Genomic DNA, 18,494 nt, shown 5'->3' with positions numbered 1-18,494 from the left:
CAGGTGCTCAGTAAGCTGCGATGTCAACAGCTTACTGAGCAAAACAGAATCAGGCTCAAAGTGGATAGAGAGAGATAAAGTACTAACCAATCAGCTCCTAACTGTCATGTTACAGGCTGTGTTATTAAAAGTGACAGGAGCTGGTTGGTACTTTGTCAACTCCCATCTTGGTAAATTTACCTCAGAGAGTCACTGGAGCTTACAATCTATGGGCCTAATTCACCACTAGGCCATGCAAAAATCACAGTTCGGCGCAAGTGTCAAAATCCAATCGCATTCCAGAAGGATGGGACCGCGGTTTGCTCGGAAGCGGGGAATGCCATTACTTTGCATCTGACATAGAACCAGGCCCTGAGCGTGTATAGGTCTTATATCAGCAGCCGCTGTCGTCTTCTGCGGGGAAATAGTCCCGTTTTGCTGAGAAAGACGCATTTCAGCGGAGGGATCGCTACTGATCGCTGTGATTACATAAAAACCTACACAAGAAAGAGCCTTTATACCGGTCCCTGGGAGGGGAGGGAACATAAAGGACCGGTTTACGCTGCAATCTGTCACTTTACAAAGCGAAGCACTTTGAGTCTTTTGTAAAAACAATTGCGGCGTGTATTGATAGCGCGCGTAATTTATTGTACTGTGGCGTATGGGTATTTAATCTTCACAAAGAAGGTTAATTAACATCTAATTAAGCTGCAAACCCGTGACGGTGGGGAGATCTGAAATAATTACATTATTGATTACATAGGCAGTAACAGTGAATGCTGAAAGCAAATGTGCAACAATGGCAGCATCCTACTATCTGGCCAGCGCATGGCGGGAACCTTGCATGGGGGGGGGGCATCAAGTTCCGATATGGCGGGTAAAATTATAAACACAGGGCGGATCTGTGCCCAGTCAGGCTTTGGTCTGTGATAATACACAACATGAGGGCTTGTTACCACAGCAACTGCCCTTCTCTGTGCATAGGAACCAAACACCACAGCCCTCACTACTGAGCCCAGAACCCATCAAATTTCTCTTGAGCAATATAATACCCCATTCTCGCTGCCGCAAAAACCTGGGTATTTGCCAGGGCAAGTAGTAATTTCCCGTGTCCTGTCTCAGTGTGAAAGGGTCTTTGTAAAATTCCCGGGTGTTATGCAGGGATTTTCCTGGGTAATACACGGGTGTATGGCAGTGTGAACAGGTTAGACCCGGGTTTTTCTCACAAAATGCAAAAAAGCAAGTTCATTGCATTGCTCAAAGCTGCTTTTTAAACAGCCAATCAAAGCTGCTCTTAAATACCAAACACTTGATGGCAGGCATACCAGGGGAAGCAGTGTGAACGGGGCAGACACGGGAATTTCCCGGGTCTAAGGTCTGTAGAGCTGAGATGCTCTGTGCCCCACCAAAAACACAGGAACAAAAACCTGGGATTTTGCAGGGGCAGCAATGAGAATGCAGCACAAGGAGCCTGGGGAAGGAGAGCGGGAGGAAGACTGGAACATCCGCTCTCCGATGGGCCTGAAATCACCCGTATTAGGTGCTGAACGCTCCCGCTTCTATGGCCCCTATGCCCGGAACATCACACATGCCATGCGTATAAGAGAAGTGCATGCATTTATACCCGCAGACGGGCACGGCCATCAATATATGAGGACTTTCCCAACAATCGTGTCATCAAGGCCTACGCTCCCGTGGCATCTCTCTTGTACACACGTTCCTCATGGCATGTACGTATGATGCACGACAGCAAATATGGATGCCACGTGCCGTTACAGAACCATCACACGGAACTGAATCGCTCCTTTATTGTCGGATAATATAAGAAAATACCGACCAAGGGACGTGTCCGAATTGTACAAAAACAGCCATGAATCGCTCCTGGTGGATTATGATACAGATCTCAGACTGTCAGCGCTGCGCAATGTGTGCGATATATAGACATCATTCCGCTTTATGCAAACTGACACACGATGCACGCCCACAAACATACAGATACAGAGCGAGCGGTCACATCACCCTCTGGGCAGTGTCACCCTGCAGCTGGACGTGTGATAGTCAGGGTCACATCACATCTGTGTCATGGTATCGGAGCGTTACATACACACGTGTGACGGTTACAGGATGCCTTCACGCTGTGCGGGACTGAATTTAGTTTCTGAGAGGTGATGGCTGGCGAGAAGAAGGAGGGCAAAGAATCATTTCCAGCTGAAGCTGCAGTTCGCACACGCTCTGTACTCGGAAGCTGCAGACGTGTGCCGCAGTCCACGCCTGTAGTCATAGGTTGCGGAAAACAATATTCTGCGCTGCGGGGCGGTATACCCAGAATTATACAGAACCCAGGAAAAGCGACCGCAATGTCACCTGACGCAAAGCATTGTACCGCCACATGGTTCCCCTCGGCGCCTGCCCATATGGTTCCCAAATTCTGCAACGCCACCAGGCCTCAACCTCATAACCAATACCCCAGTGCGGCAACAGTTAACCCGACCGTCCGGACGCACTCATTTGTCACTGTCACATCCATCTCCGATCGGGATCACGTACAATTTTGTTGAAATATCAGCTTTTTGGTCCTGAATAACAAAGTGTGACTCATCGCCAGACTCCGCCAGCCACCCTATGAATGCATTAAGCCGCACTGATCAGCACCGAGCGTGACTGGAAAGATTATCCGGCTCCCCTGGATTCAATTCCAGAGCTGTTTTCTTCCATCTGACACAAATCTCCGGCGCAGGTGAAAGTTACGCCAGCGGTGACCTGACAAACTCACTGACTCACGCTAAGCAGCTGGATTATTTACAGGCGAGACGACTACATAGAACAGCGTCCTCCGGGGGACTCCAGAGGGGTCTAAATGCTCCAACTTGCTAAAATCACAATTGTTCTTATTGTTTTAGTGCAGCTGTCTCGTATGAGTAACTAGTGTATCCTGCACCTCTAACGAGGGCGACGTGTACAATATTTTGCTACCCTGTGGCATTATTTTCACAATCTTAAAACAAAAAGGAAAAAAAATAATAATAATTTAAGAAAAAAAATTCTAAAAACTTTTAAAACTTCGCATTTCTAGAAACATTATTTGATACTTTAATAATTACATTTCAGAGCGGACAATAACGGATTACACATGTACGGACTTTACACATAAAGGAACCCAAAGGGCAATCCACTACCCACGGAGCTGGTTAGTACATTTGCAAACAAAAGCTTCATCATGAAGATCAAGTGAAAAATAACCCAAAGTTATTGCAAAGCACCAATCAGGAAAAGGATACAAGAAGATCATCTTCTATTACTCAGATTAATTATATCTGGTGCAACCGTAAAAGTGACTAACGCAGGATTTGCGCCAAAGCTGAACATTGGCGCAGTGAATCTGTCAACTGGCCACTGAACATCCACACCACAGGCTCCGCGGATGATAGAGAGCATTAAATACAACGTCCATGACATTTTACGTCGAAATTCGTGTAAAAAAAAAAAACGTGAAAATTTCTGTCTGCGTTTTGACCCATACCCAATAGGACAACAGAGGACAATGGTTATATTAGCAGATATTGTCCGGCTTTGTGGTAGTCCCCGGCAATAAGTGCGTCTTGACTCCATAATATAAGATCCTAATCTGTGTGAGATGCAGGAAGGCCGGAACACTTTATATGTCCGCTACATGGTCCCCACAGGCAAAGCGCTAATGTAACAGGCCTACGAAAAATTACCCAGAATCAGAACAAAGGCCCTTATTCTAGTTCACTCTTTCTGACAAAATCCTTCTTAGTTGGACAAAACCATGTGCACTGCAGGTGGGGCAGATGTAACTTGTGCAGAGAGAATTAGATTTGGGTGGGGTTTTACTTCAAAGTGAGATCTATATTGCAGTGTAAAAATAAAGCATCCAGTATTTACCCTGCACAGAAACAAAATAACTCACCCAAATCTAACTCTCTCTGCACCTGTTACATCTGCCCCACCTGCAGTGCACATGGTTTTGTCCATCTAAGAAGGATTTTGTCAGAAAGAGTGAACTAGAATAACCCCCACAGTGACAACATAAAATCACACATTTTGCAGGATCAAAGCATTTCCCAGCAACTCCAGAGACATTCCACCACGCTTTGCCAGAGCATGCTGGGACTTGTAGTTCCCGTGAGTCACGCAGAGGTCATCGTGTTACCAGATAATGGAATTTTTATCTCCTAATCCGTCTGATAAATGTGTCCGACAGGGGAACAATAGATACAGTATACGTCTGAAGACATTTTCGCCAGCTCCCTCTCTGCGTCCACAATGAGCTGATTCAGAAGCAGAGACCACAAATCACTCTATTTACTGAGTGAATGATGTCTCACTGAGTCCCCAGCACAACATATCACGGTAACTATGCATTATCGCCGCGCCACTACCAAATTATATTCATACAGAACATAAAACAGTTATTTCTCATAAAGGAGGCGGCAGATGCAAATTTACACTCAAGTCATTCACAAAATCTTTCCAGCGCTGACATCCCTGTCACCAACGTCACCGCCAGTGACAACCGCAGCAAAACAGGCTCCCGTACACACACAAACCTGAAATCCAATGCACCATCTGTGTATATACAGATGGAGCCTCCTTCAACTAGCCATCTTCGGATAGCGATGGTGAGCCATGGCTCACCAAGGCCTATTGTTCTCAGCTCCAATACAATACATAGAACATTACAGTAGGGGATTAGCATAGGATTATATCCGACAGCTCTGGCTCACTTAATCCTATTAAAGGTCTAGATGAGGAAGGCTCCAGCTGTATATACAATAGCACAACCCCACAATAATCTACACACCAAAGCGAAAATGTACAGCACCCACCAATAAACCAGCCAATTAAGGTCATCAATAAAATCAGTAACACAGATTTAAATACATTTTTCGATGCCACCAAACAGAGAGGAAATTGCAACATTTCTCATCAATTCGGAGACAAAACAGGAATAATCCAGTGTGTACTCACCAAGTTGGAGTTCGTAGCGTTGGAGTCGTCCTCGGGGAAGGGAATATACACAGCTAAGGCCACACAGTTGGCAAAAATAGTCAGTAAAATAATGATTTCAAAAGGTCTGGAAGAAGGCGTTAAGGAAAATCGCATCCATATAAACGTGAAATGATCTGCTGCTTTGGTACCAGCTATACAAGATCTGCTAGAGAGTGTATCCAACCTGCAATTATATACAATGGTCACCTGCTAGAGAGTGTATCCAACCTGCAATTATATACAATGGTCATAACTGCAAAATACATAAGAATTTGCAGGCCGGATTCAATGTCCCGCCTGTAGTGAGTTGCGACCGGAAAGAGGCGAGCTGCGGCCGAGATCTCGTCACTTCATGACCGTTCTCGGCAGAATGAGCCCGACTGCTTGTGAAGTCGGGCTTGTTCTGAGGAGCTACCCTATTCAATGCTGCCGAGGAAGACAGCATTGAATAGGGCCCGGCGGCCATCTCCCCCATCGGGAGATCGGGAGATGCACGCCGGTGATTGCATAACCCCCTAAAAGTCATTTAGTAAACACCCACTGCCTCCCTCTTCTATCCACCCATTACCCACTGCCTCACTGTCACAATAGCACTCACATCACTTCAATTACCTCACAAGTGGCGGCCATTTTGCTGGAACTTGCTGGGGTCCTGTATTATTTTTGTATTATCTGACGGGGTCCAGGAGTAAAATAGTTTGAGCACCCCTGTTCTAAAGTGAATTTTGAGGTGTTGCCTAGCAACCAATCAGATTCTAGATACCATTTTATAGACTTTATTAGACGAATGATAGGAAGAATTTCATTGGTTGTTTGAACAACTCCCCCCTTGGTCTCATTAGGCTTGGCCTCCAGTTTTGGTCCTGGATATGGGAAGACATGATCCGTCTTTGTATAAGGATGGGGTCAGTGTCTCCACCAGTCGGGCACCACACAAGCCAGCAGCAGGCTCCATTGCCTGTGGTCAGCCTAATTCTCGGCCTGCTGTGAGTTAATCCTCAGCTCTTGTGCCCTGACGTAGAACATCTGCTCTCTGAACTGGATGAGATGGTTCACGCCAAGATCCCCCTCACATGTCAAATGGTGTCAGCACGCGTGTGCCAGAATAAACACACGGATCTTGCTAAATCCCCTTTTCTTGTGCTTCTAGATTAAACCCTTCCCTCTTGCCAATGGCTCTCTGTGACCTGCAAGTATCAATTCTACTTAACCCCGTGATTACAAGACTACTGATCTGCACAAGACTAGATAGACTACAAATGGATTATAGGAGGCCTGATGTTTAGGACCACAATGGCCGACATGAAGTCACATGACTGATGCGTACCCACACCCTGCACGCAGAGCCCCATCAAGACCCAGCGGGGCCTTGGATGAGTCTTCGCTATATGAATATATATGGTAGTTTTGGAAGCATACTAGTGGATGTTATGGATCTACCCGAACCCAAAGGAGGCAGCCATTTTGTCAGCTTATCCAATATTCACAATACTAGATCCCATTGATTCACTAAGAATCAGTGACATCATTGAGGCGCTGATGACATCACTGAAGTGTCCGCCTCTGCTCTGGGTGTGTGGTAGATGGGTGCATTTATATGGCACAACACAATGCCCCTTTTATTCACATTAATGGAAATCCGACCAAGACTATCACTTGCTAGTGGGTCACTGCTAGGTTCCAACATTGGCCTATTTGGACAGACCACAAAATCGAGGGAGTGGCATAATAATCTCCGGCAACTCCAAATCAGGGGCGTGTTCTGTTTGGAGCGGGAGCCTGACCTGTCTTGCGTGGGGGGGGGGGGGGGGTATTTGGAATCCCAGACATGACCAATCGATCTCTACACTGATAGGTTGCCGCTTTCTGCCCTTGAAAGGCAAAGATTCTGCCTGTGGCCCGGACAGTCCCCAGCATGTGTTCCGTTCCAGCGATCCCATTCTCTTGTAAAGGATACTTCCACTCCACGATGCTGATACAGGCTCGCCGAATGGGATTTTTAAGGGTGAGACATAGTAGCGCCCGCGGGGGCCGTGTTGCTGATGTGGCCCCCTGCTTTTTCTGTTTGCTGTACTGCTGCCTCTTCCTCTGCGTGGAACTGACTGTGGATATGGTGGCATTGGCCTCGCTGCCCATTAATTTGGCCTGCCGTGCAGCGTCGATGGCGGCCTGCCATGAGATAGCAGCACCCGGAGATGCGATGTGCTCCGTCGCCAGGCCTGGGGTAGAGTTCATGGTGCCCAACGCTGGAAGTGGATAGTTAGAGCCTGGAAGTAAAACACAAGAGGCACAGGTTACACGATATGCGCTTCTATTTCCCATGATACATTGCTGTTATTATCACGCACGTAACCGGTAAATGGCGTATGAACCTCACCCCTGACCCCATGTCATTGGACGCCTGTGCCCAGTCTCTGTTGCCATCCTGCATTCAGTAATGGCCCACACACTTTACTCCCCGCAGTGGCCGCCATCATGACGAGCTGAGGCTCCTGGGAAAATCATGCGCAACAATAACGCTGCCCAGATTTATACTGATAGACCCCCAAACACGGCAACATATCATCAGCCCCCCCTATCTGAAGCCGCCGCAGGAGGGGAGGGAAGTGACATTGCTAGAGAAGTCTGCAGAACCTGGCGTTACAGAGAATGATATAGTCTCAGATACCCTGGGGAGAATTCAATTAGCTTCCAAGTAAAGAGACCATCGATTACTGCCACGATGGTGCGCATAACGTGGATCCCTGCTCGCACCTTCCTGAGATGCGAATACAAATCCGGACGGACATACCGCAGAGGATAACTGTACATAGCTCCGGGCGGACATACCGCAGAGGATAACTACACATAGCTCCGGGCGGACATACCGCAGAGGATAACTGCACATAGCTCTGGGCGGACATACCGCAGAGGATAACTGTACATAGCTCCGGACGGACATACAGCAGAGGATAACTGTACATAGCTCCGGACGGACATACCGCAGAGGATAACTGTACATAGCTCCGGACGGACAAACCGCAGAGGATAACTACATAGCTCCGGGCAGACATACCGCAGAGGATAACTACACATAGCTCCGGGCGGACATACCGCAGAGGATAACTGTACATAGCTCCGGACGGACATACCGCAGAGGATAACTACACATAGCTCCGGGCGAACATACCGCAGAGGATAACTGCACATAGCTTAGGACGGACATACCGCAGGTGAGAACTACATTGCTCCGGGCGAACATACCGCAGCTGATAACTACATAGCTCCGGACGGACATACCGCAGGTGATACTACATACTGTAGCTCTGGGCAGACATACCGCAGGTGATACTACATAGCTCTGGGCAGACATACCGCAGGTGATAACTACATAGCTCCGGACGGACACACCGCAGGTGATAACTACATAGCTGTGGACGGACATACTGCAGCTGATAACTACACATACTGTAGCTCCGGACGGACATACCGCAGCTGATAACTACACAAACTGTAGCTCCGGACGGACATACTGCAGAGGATAACTGCACATAGCTGCGGGCGGACATACCGCAGAGGATAACTGCACATAGTTCCGAGCGGACATACCGCAGAGGATAACTACACATAGCTCCAGACGGACATACCGCAGAGGATAACTGCACATAGCTCCGAGCGGACATACCGCAGAGGATAACTACACATAGCTCCGGACGGACATACTGCAGAGGATAACTGCACATAGCTCCGGGCGGACATACCGCAGAGGATAACTGTACATAGCTCCGGGCGGACATACCGCAGAGGATAACTACACATAGCTCCGGATGGACATACCGCAGAGGATAACTGTACATAGCTCCGGACGGACATACCGCAGAGGATAACTGTACATAGCTCCGGACGGACATACCGCAGAGGATAACTGCACATAGCTCCGGACGGACATACCGCAGAGGATAACTGTACATAGCTCCGGGCGGACATACCGCAGGTGATACTACATAGCTCCGGGCGGACATACCGCAGGGGATACTACATAGCTCAGGATGGACATACCGCAGAGGATAACTACATAGCTCCGGGCGAACATACCGCAGGGGATACTACATAGCTCCGGGCGGACATACCACAGGTGATAACTACATAGCTCCGGGCAGACATACCACAGGTAATAACTACATAGCTCTGGACGGACATACCGCAGGTGATAACTACATCGCTCCGAGCGGACATAACGCAGGTGATACTACATAGCTCCGGGTGGACATACCACAGGTAATAACTACATAGCTCTGGACGGACATACCGCAGGTGATAACTACATCGCTCCGAGCGGACATACCGCAGGTGAGAACTACATAGCTCCGGGCGGACATACCGCAGGTGATAACTACATAGCTCCGGACGGACATACCGCAGGTGATAACTACATAGCTCCGGGCAGACATACCGCAGAGGATAACTACACATAGCTCCGGGCGGACATACCGCAGAGGATAACTGTACATAGCTCCGGACGGACATACCGCAGAGGATAACTACACATAGCTCCGGGCGGACATACCGCAGAGGATAACTGCACATAGCTTAGGACGGACATACCGCAGGTGAGAACTACATAGCTCCGGGCGTACATACCGCAGCTGATAACTACATAGCTCCGGACGGACATACCGCAGGTGATACTACATAGCTCTGGGCAGACATACCGCAGGTGATACTACATAGCTCTGGGCAGACATACCGCAGGTGATAACTACATAGCTCCGGACGGACACACCGCAGGTGATAACTACATAGCTGTGGACGGACATACTGCAGCTGATAACTACACATACTGTAGCTCCGGACGGACATACCGCAGCTGATAACTACACAAACTGTAGCTCCGGACGGACATACTGCAGAGGATAACTGCACATAGCTGCGGGCGGACATACCGCAGAGGATAACTGCACATAGTTCCGAGCGGACATACCGCAGAGGATAACTACACATAGCTCCAGACGGACATACCGCAGAGGATAACTGCACATAGCTCCGAGCGGACATACCGCAGAGGATAACTACACATAGCTCCGGACGGACATACTGCAGAGGATAACTGCACATAGCTCCGGGCGGACATACCGCAGAGGATAACTGTACATAGCTCCGGGCGGACATACCGCAGAGGATAAATACACATAGCTCCGGACGGACATACCGCAGAGGATAACTGTACATAGCTCCGGACGGACATACCGCAGAGGATAACTGCACATAGCTCCGGACGGACATACCGCAGAGGATAACTGCACATAGCTCCGGACGGACATACCGCAGAGGATAACTGTACATAGCTCCGGGCGGACATACCGCAGGTGATACTACATAGCTCCGGGCGGACATACCGCAGGGGATACTACATAGCTCAGGATGGACATACCGCAGAGGATAACTACATAGCTCCGGGCGAACATACCGCAGGGGATACTACATAGCTCCGGGCGGACATACCACAGGTGATAACTACATAGCTCCGGGCAGACATACCACAGGTAATAACTACATAGCTCCGGGCAGACATACTGCAGGTGATAACTACATAGCTCCGGGCAGACATACTGCAGGTGATAACTACATAGCTCCGAGTGGACATACCGCAGGTGATAACTACATAGCTCTGGGCGGACATACCGCAGGTGATAATTACATAGCTCCGGGCAGACATACTGCAGGTGATACTACATAGCTCCGGGCGGACATACCGCAGGTGATACTACATAGCTACGGACAGACATACCGCAGGGGATAACTACATAGCTCAGGATGGACATACGGCAGGTGATAACTACATAGCTCCGGGCGGACATACCGCAGGTGAGAACTACATAGCTCCGGACAGACATACCCCAGGTGATAACTACATAACTCCGAGCGGACATACCGCAGGTGAAAACTACAAAGCTCCGGGCGGACATACCGCAGGTGATAACTACATAGCTCTGGGCGGACATACCGCAGGTGAGAACTACATAGCTCCGGACAGACATACCGCAGGGAATAACTACATAGCTCCGGGCGAACATACCGCAGGTGATAACTACATCGCTCCGAGCGGACATACCACAGGTGATAATTACATAGCTCCGGGCGGACATACCGCAGGGGATAACTACATAGCTCCGGGCGGACATACCGCAGGGGATAACTACATAGCTCCGGGCGAACATACCGCAGGTGATAACTACATCGCTCCGAGCGGACATACCGCAGGTGATAATTACATAGCTCCGGGCGGACATACCGCAGGTGAGAACTACATAGCTCCGGACAGACATACCGCAGGGGATAACTACACATAGCTCCGGGCGGACATACCGCAGGTGATAACTACATCGCTCCGAGCGGACATACCGCAGGTGATAATTACATAGCTCCGGACGGACATACCGCAGGTGATAACTACATAGCTCCGAGCGGACATACCGCAGGTGATAATTACATAGCTCCGAGCGGACATACCGCAGGTGATAACTACATAGCTCCGGACGGACATACCGCAGGTGATAACTACATAGCTCCGAGCGGACATACCGCAGGTGATAATTACATAGCTCCGAGCGGACATACCACAGGTGATAATTACATAGCTCCGGGCGGACATACCGCAGGGGATAACTACATAGCTCCGGGCGGACATACCGCAGGTGAAAACTACAAAGCTCCGGGCGGACATACCGCAGGTGAAAACTACAAAGCTCCGGGCGGACATACCGCAGGTGATAACTACATAGCTCTGGGCGGACATACCGCAGGTGAGAACTACATAGCTCCGGACAGACATACCGCAGGGGATAACTACATAGCTCCGGGCGAACATACCGCAGGTGATAACTACATCGCTCCGAGCGGACATACCACAGGTGATAATTACATAGCTCCGGGCGGACATACCGCAGGGGATAACTACATAGCTCCGGGCGGACATACCGCAGGGGATAACTACATAGCTCCGAGCGGACATACCGCAGGTGATAATTACATAGCTCCGGGCGGACATACCGCAGGTGAGAACTACATAGCTCCGGACAGACATACCGCAGGGGATAACTACACATAGCTCCGGGCGGACATACCGCAGGTGATAATTACATCGCTCCGGGCGGACATACCGCAGGTGATAACTACATCGCTCCGAGCGGACATACCGCAGGTGATAACTACATAGCTCCGGACAGACATACCGCAGGTGATAATTACATAGCTCCGGGCGAACATACCGCAGGTGATAACTACATAGCTCCGGGCGAACATACCGCAGGTGATAACTACATCGCTCCGAGCGGACATACCGCAGGTGATAATTACATAGCTCCGGGCGGACATACCGCAGGTGAGAACTACATAGCTCCGGGCAGACATACTGCAGGTGATACTACATAGCTCCGGGCGGACATACCGCAGGTGATAACTACATCGCTCCGAGCGGACATACCGCAGGTGAGAACTACATCGCTCCGAGCGGATATACCGCAGGTGATAATTACATAGCTCCGGACGGACATACCGCAGGTGATAATTACATAGCTCCGGACGGACATACCGCAGGTGATAACTACATCGCTCCGGACAGACATACCCCAGGTGATAACTACATAACTCCGAGCGGACATACCGCAGGTGAAAACTACAAAGCTCCGGGCGGACATACCGCAGGTGATAATTACATAGCTCCGGGCGAACATACTGCAGGTGATAACTACATAACTCCGAGCGGACATACCGCAGGTGATAATTACATAGCTCCGGGCGGACATACCGCAGGTGAGAACTACATAGCTCCAGGCACTTTAACCTTGGACCTGAAATATCCCCGCTGACTTGAAAGTGACCCACTCAGGAGGCGATAGCAGAAAGTAAGATGGGCATACAAGAGATGGGGTAACTGGGCATTATTACCTTTTAGAAGAAGACCAATTTGGGGACTAGCATATGTATAGAAGAGGCCCAGTGGGACAAGTAAGAGGGGGGAGCGTTAGTCTCAGAGCTCTGGAATTACTGGCAGTATTACTAACGGTCAGTAAATGTACTGGTAATCACACAGTATTGGTAACTATGAGTGTATTGTGGTAATGTTATTATTAGTATATACAAAGTGCAGGCTGTGGAATCTGATGCTGGGCTGGCTGCACTCACACGGGGGACACAGCGGTAACCTGACAGATACCGGAGCCACAACGTCACCGCTGAAACATCCGAGACCAAGTACACAAGGTTCCCATTATTTAATTACTACTGCAGAACACAATGCGGAGGCTCCAAATACACAACAAGTAATAGTTACACAATAAAGCCAACTTGGAACAGATCCAGGGGGTGTGATCTGTATATTGTATCACCCAGTGTCTGAGGATTACAGTCCTTGTGTGCCCTATACATTATATAACACAGTGTCTGTACATTACAGTCCTGGTGTGCCCTATACGTTATATAACCCAGTGTCTGTACATTACAGTCCTCGTGTGCCCTATACATTATATAACCCAGTGTCTGTACATTACAGTCCTCATGTGCACTATACATTATATATCCAGTGTCTGTACATTACAGTCCTCATGTGCCCTATACATTATATACCCAGTGTCTGTACATTACAGTCCTCATGTGCACTATACATTATATATCCAGTGTCTGTACATTACAGTCCTCATGTGCCCTATACATTATATACCCAGTGTCTGTACATTACAGTCCTCGTGTGCCCTATACATTATATAACCCAGTGTCTGTACATTACAGTCCTTGTGTGCGCTATACGTTATATAACCCAGTGTCTGTGGATTACAGTCCTCGTGTGCCCTATACATTATATAACCCAGTGTCTGTACATTACAGTCCTCGTGTGCCCTATACATTATATAACCCAGTGTCTGTACATTACAGTCCTCATGTGCCCTATACATTATATATCCAGTGTCTGTACATTACAGTCCTCATGTGCCCTATACATTATATACCCAGTGTCTGTACATTACAGTCCTCATGTGCCCTATACATTATATATCCAGTGTCTGTACATTACAGTCCTCATGTGCCCTATACATTATATAACCCAGTGTCTGTACATTACAGTCCTCATGTGCCCTATACGTTATATAACCCAGTGTCTGTACATTACAGTCCTCGTGTGCCCTATACATTATATAACACAGTGTCTGTACATTACAGTCCTCCTGTGCCCTATACATTATATACCCAGTGTCTGTACATTACAGTCCTCATGTGCCCTATACATTATATACCCAGTGTCTGTACATTACAGTCCTCATGTGCCCTATACATTATATATCCAGTGTCTGTACATTACAGTCTTTGTGTGCCCTATACGTTATATAACCCAGTGTCTGTACATTACAGTCCTGGTGTGCCCTATACATTATATACCCAGTGTCTGTACATTACAGTCCTGGTATGCCCTATACATTATATGGTACTGTTTACCTAGAACGACGCCCACGATCTATATCGCGGGTATCTTTCCGCAAATCGCAGGCATCGCATGCATCTTATGTGTTTGTAATGTTAAATTACCTTCCAATCAACCCAATGGACCCGATTTTTCATAGGGAACAATGTTAAATTCCCTTCCAATCAACCAGCGTGGCGAGCGCCGCGAGCCCACGAGGGGCGGTGGTACGCATCCTCCGACCTTTTCATACCCCCACTATCCACGTCGGCGTGGAGTTGAGAATAGAAAGTGTGGCGAGTGCAGCGAGCCACCGAACCCGAAGCGTGGCGAGCGCAGCGAGCCCTGCGAGGGGACGCAGATACCTGTGAACCCCGCGAGGGGACACGGATACCTGTGAAGGTATCCGCGTCCCCTCGCTGCGCTCGCCACACTTTCTATTGTTAACACGCCGACGTGGATAGTGGGGGTATGAAAAGGTCGGAGGACGCGTACCGCCGCCGCTCGCCACGCTTCGGGATGACGTTGACCGTGGGGTGACGTTAACAATGGGGGGGGGGGGGGGGGGGGGGGGGCATTTCACACTTCAGGGTGCTTATTCTATTCAATTTGTGGTCTGGGGGCTATTTAACATTGTTCCCATATGTAAAATCGCTACAATCGCACCCATCGCATCGCATGCCACTATAATGGCATGCGATGTACATGCGATCAACGCGATGGGCGCCGTGCTAGGTAAACAGTACCCATTATATACCCAGTGTCTGTACATTACAGTCCTCGTGTGCCCCACACATTATATACCCAGTGTCTGTACATTACATGTGCCCTATACATTTTATACCCAGTGTCTGTACATTACAGTCCTCGTGTGCCCTATACATTATATACCCAGTGTCTGTACATTACAGTCCTCATGTGCCCTATACATTATATACCCAGTATCTGTACATTACAGTCCTCGTGTGCCCTATACATTATATACCCAGTGTCTGTACATTACAGTCCTCGTGTGCACTATACATTATTTAACCCAGTGTCTGTACATTACAGTCTTTGTGTGCCCTATACATTATATAACCCAGTGTCTGTACATTACAGTCCTTGTGTGCCCTATACATTATATAACCCAGTGTCTGTACATTACAGTCTTTGTGTGCGCTATATATTATATAACCCAGGGTCTGTACATTACAGTCCTCATGTGCCCTATACATTATATAACCCAGTGTCTGTACATTACAGTCCTCGTGTGCCCTATACATTATATACCCAGTGTCTGTACATTACAGTCTTTGTGTGCGCTATACGTTATATAACCCAGTGTCTGTACATTACAGTCTTTGTGTGCGCTATATATTATATAACCCAGTGTCTGTACATTACAGTCCTCATGTGCCCTATACGTTATATAACCCAGTGTCTGTACATTACAGTCCTCATGTGCCCTATACATTATATACCCAGTATCTGTACATTACAGTCCTCGTGTGCCCTATACATTATATAACCCAGTGTCTGTACATTACAGTCCTCGTGTGCCCTATACATTATATACCCAGTGTCTGTACATTACAGTCCTCGTGTGCCCTATACATTATATAACCCAGTGTCTGTACATTACAGTCCTCGTGTGCCCTATACGTTATATAACCCAGTGTCTGTACATTACAGTCCTGGTGTGCCCTATACATTATATAACCCAGTGTCTGTGCATTACAGTCCTCGTGTGCCCTATACATTATATAACCCAGTGTCTGTGGATTACAGTCCTTGTGTGCCCTATACATTATATAACCCAGTGTCTGTACATTACAGTCCTGGTGTGCCCTATACATTATATAACCCAGTGTCTGTGGATTACAGTCCTCGTGTGCCCTATACATTATATAACCCAGTGTCTGTGGATTACAGTCCTTGTGTGCCCTATACGTTAAATAACCCAGTGTCTGTACATTACAGTCCTCGTGTGCCCTATACATTATATAACCCAGTGTCTGTACATTACAGTCCTTGTGTGCGCTATACGTTATATAACCCAGTGTCTGTACATTACAGTCCTGGTGTGCCCTATACATTATATAACCCAGTGTCTGTACATTACAGTCCTCGTGTGCCCTATACATTATATAACCCAGTGTCTGTACATTACAGTCCTTGTGTGCGCTATACGTTATATAACCCAGTGTCTGTACATTACAGTCCTGGTGTGCCCTATACATTATATAACCCAGTGTCCGTACATTACAGTCCTTGTGTGCCCTATACGTTATATAACCCAGTGTCTGTGGATTACAGTCCTTGTGTGCCCTATACATTATATAACCCAGTGTCTGTACATTACAGTCCTTGTGTGCCCTATACATTATATAACCCAGTGTCTGTACATTACAGTCCTCGTGTGCGCTATACGTTATATAACCGAGTGTGTGTACATTACAGTCCTTGTGTGCCCTATACATTATATAACCCAGTGTCTGTGGATTACAGTCCTTTTGTGCCATATACATTATATACCCAGTGTCTGTGGATTACAGTCCTTGTGTGCCCTATACAGCCTGGTATCTGTGGGTAACAGGCCTCACATGGGGGGGCTCAGTAAGTTGTGCTCAGGGACTATATGATACAGGACTACATGATATGTGTGACACTAGTTACTGAGATAGGCGCTGAACGTTGGGCAGTCATTTCTGGTGTTTGTTCGACACCAGAGATGATGAAACCGCTACAATTACAGACGTGATGTACAAACATGTTTACCAGAACATAATGATAGAGCCGGCGATGTAACACGGAGAAGATTTATATAAACAAGTGCACCCAGATCACAGGGCGTCCCCATATCATAGGAACCGCCTTATACTGCAAGCCTCCTATTGCACGCTGCACTGTGTATAACACACGTATACGCTGCACTGTGTATAACACACGTATACGCTGCACTGTATATAACACACGTATACGCTGCACTGTATATAACACACGTAAACGCTGCACTGTATATAACACACGTATACGCTGCACTGTGTATAACACACGTATACGCTGCACTGTATATAACACACGTATATGCTGCACTGTATATAACACACGTAAACGCTGCACTGTATATAACACACGTATACGCTGCACTGTATATAACACACGTAAATGCTGCACTGTATATAACACACGTATACGCTGCACTGTATATAACACACGTATACACTGCACTGTATATAACACACGTATACGCTGCACTGTATATAACACACGTAAACGCTGCACTGTATATAACACACGTATACGCTGCACTGTATATAACACACGTATACGCTGCACTGTATATAACACACGTATATGCTGCACTGTATATAACACACGTAAACGCTGCACTGTATATAACACACGTATACGCTGCACTGTATATAACACACGTACACGCTGCACTGTATATAACACACGTATACGCTGCACTGTATATAACACACGTACACGCTGCACTGTATATAACACACGTACACGCTGCACTGTATATAACACACGTACACGCTGCACTGTATATAACACACGTACACGCTGCACTGTATATAACACAAGTACACGCTGCACTGTATATAACACACGTATACGCTGCACTGTATATAACACACAAATACTCTGCACTGTATATAACACACGTATACGCTGCACTGTATATAACACACGTACACGCTGCACTGTATATAACACACGTACACGCTGCACTGTATATAACACACGTATACGCTGCACTGTGTATAACACACGTACACGCTGCACTGTATATAACACACGTACACGCTGCACTGTATATAACACACGAATACGCTGCACTGTATATAACACACGTACACGCTGCACTGTATATAACACACGTACACGCTGCACTGTATATAACACACGTACACGCTGCACTGTATATAACACACGTATACGCTGCACTGTATATAACACACGTATACGCTGCACTGTATATAACACACGTATACGCTGCACTGTGTATAACACACGTACACGCTGCACTGTATATAACACACGTACACGCTGCACTGTATATAACACACGTACA

At 47.7% G+C, this 18,494-nt stretch overlaps 1 protein-coding gene across 14 annotated transcripts in view; it reads right to left on the bottom strand.

Annotated features, from left to right (window-relative positions):
- The window catches only part of CACNA1C (calcium voltage-gated channel subunit alpha1 C), a 319,991-nt gene that overhangs the window by 212,021 nt on the left and 89,476 nt on the right, over positions 1-18,494 (bottom strand). For all 14 annotated transcript variants that reach the window (XM_083180868.1, XM_083180855.1, XM_083180858.1 and 11 more), the window contains exons 2-3: positions 6,950-7,259; positions 4,972-5,077 (exon numbers count right to left, since the gene is read on the bottom strand). In XM_083180868.1, coding sequence (XP_083036994.1) covers positions 4,972-5,077; positions 6,950-7,259 — 416 coding nt within the window. The remainder of the gene's footprint in view (positions 1-4,971; positions 5,078-6,949; positions 7,260-18,494) is intronic.

Source organism: Crinia signifera, chromosome 4, assembly GCF_055691185.1.
Source record: "Crinia signifera chromosome 4, ASM5569118v1, whole genome shotgun sequence".
In the NCBI taxonomy this organism is placed as follows: domain Eukaryota; kingdom Metazoa; phylum Chordata; class Amphibia; order Anura; family Myobatrachidae; genus Crinia; species Crinia signifera.
Note: the sequence above shows the minus strand (reverse complement) of the source record. Positions and strands in the feature narration are given on the sequence as shown.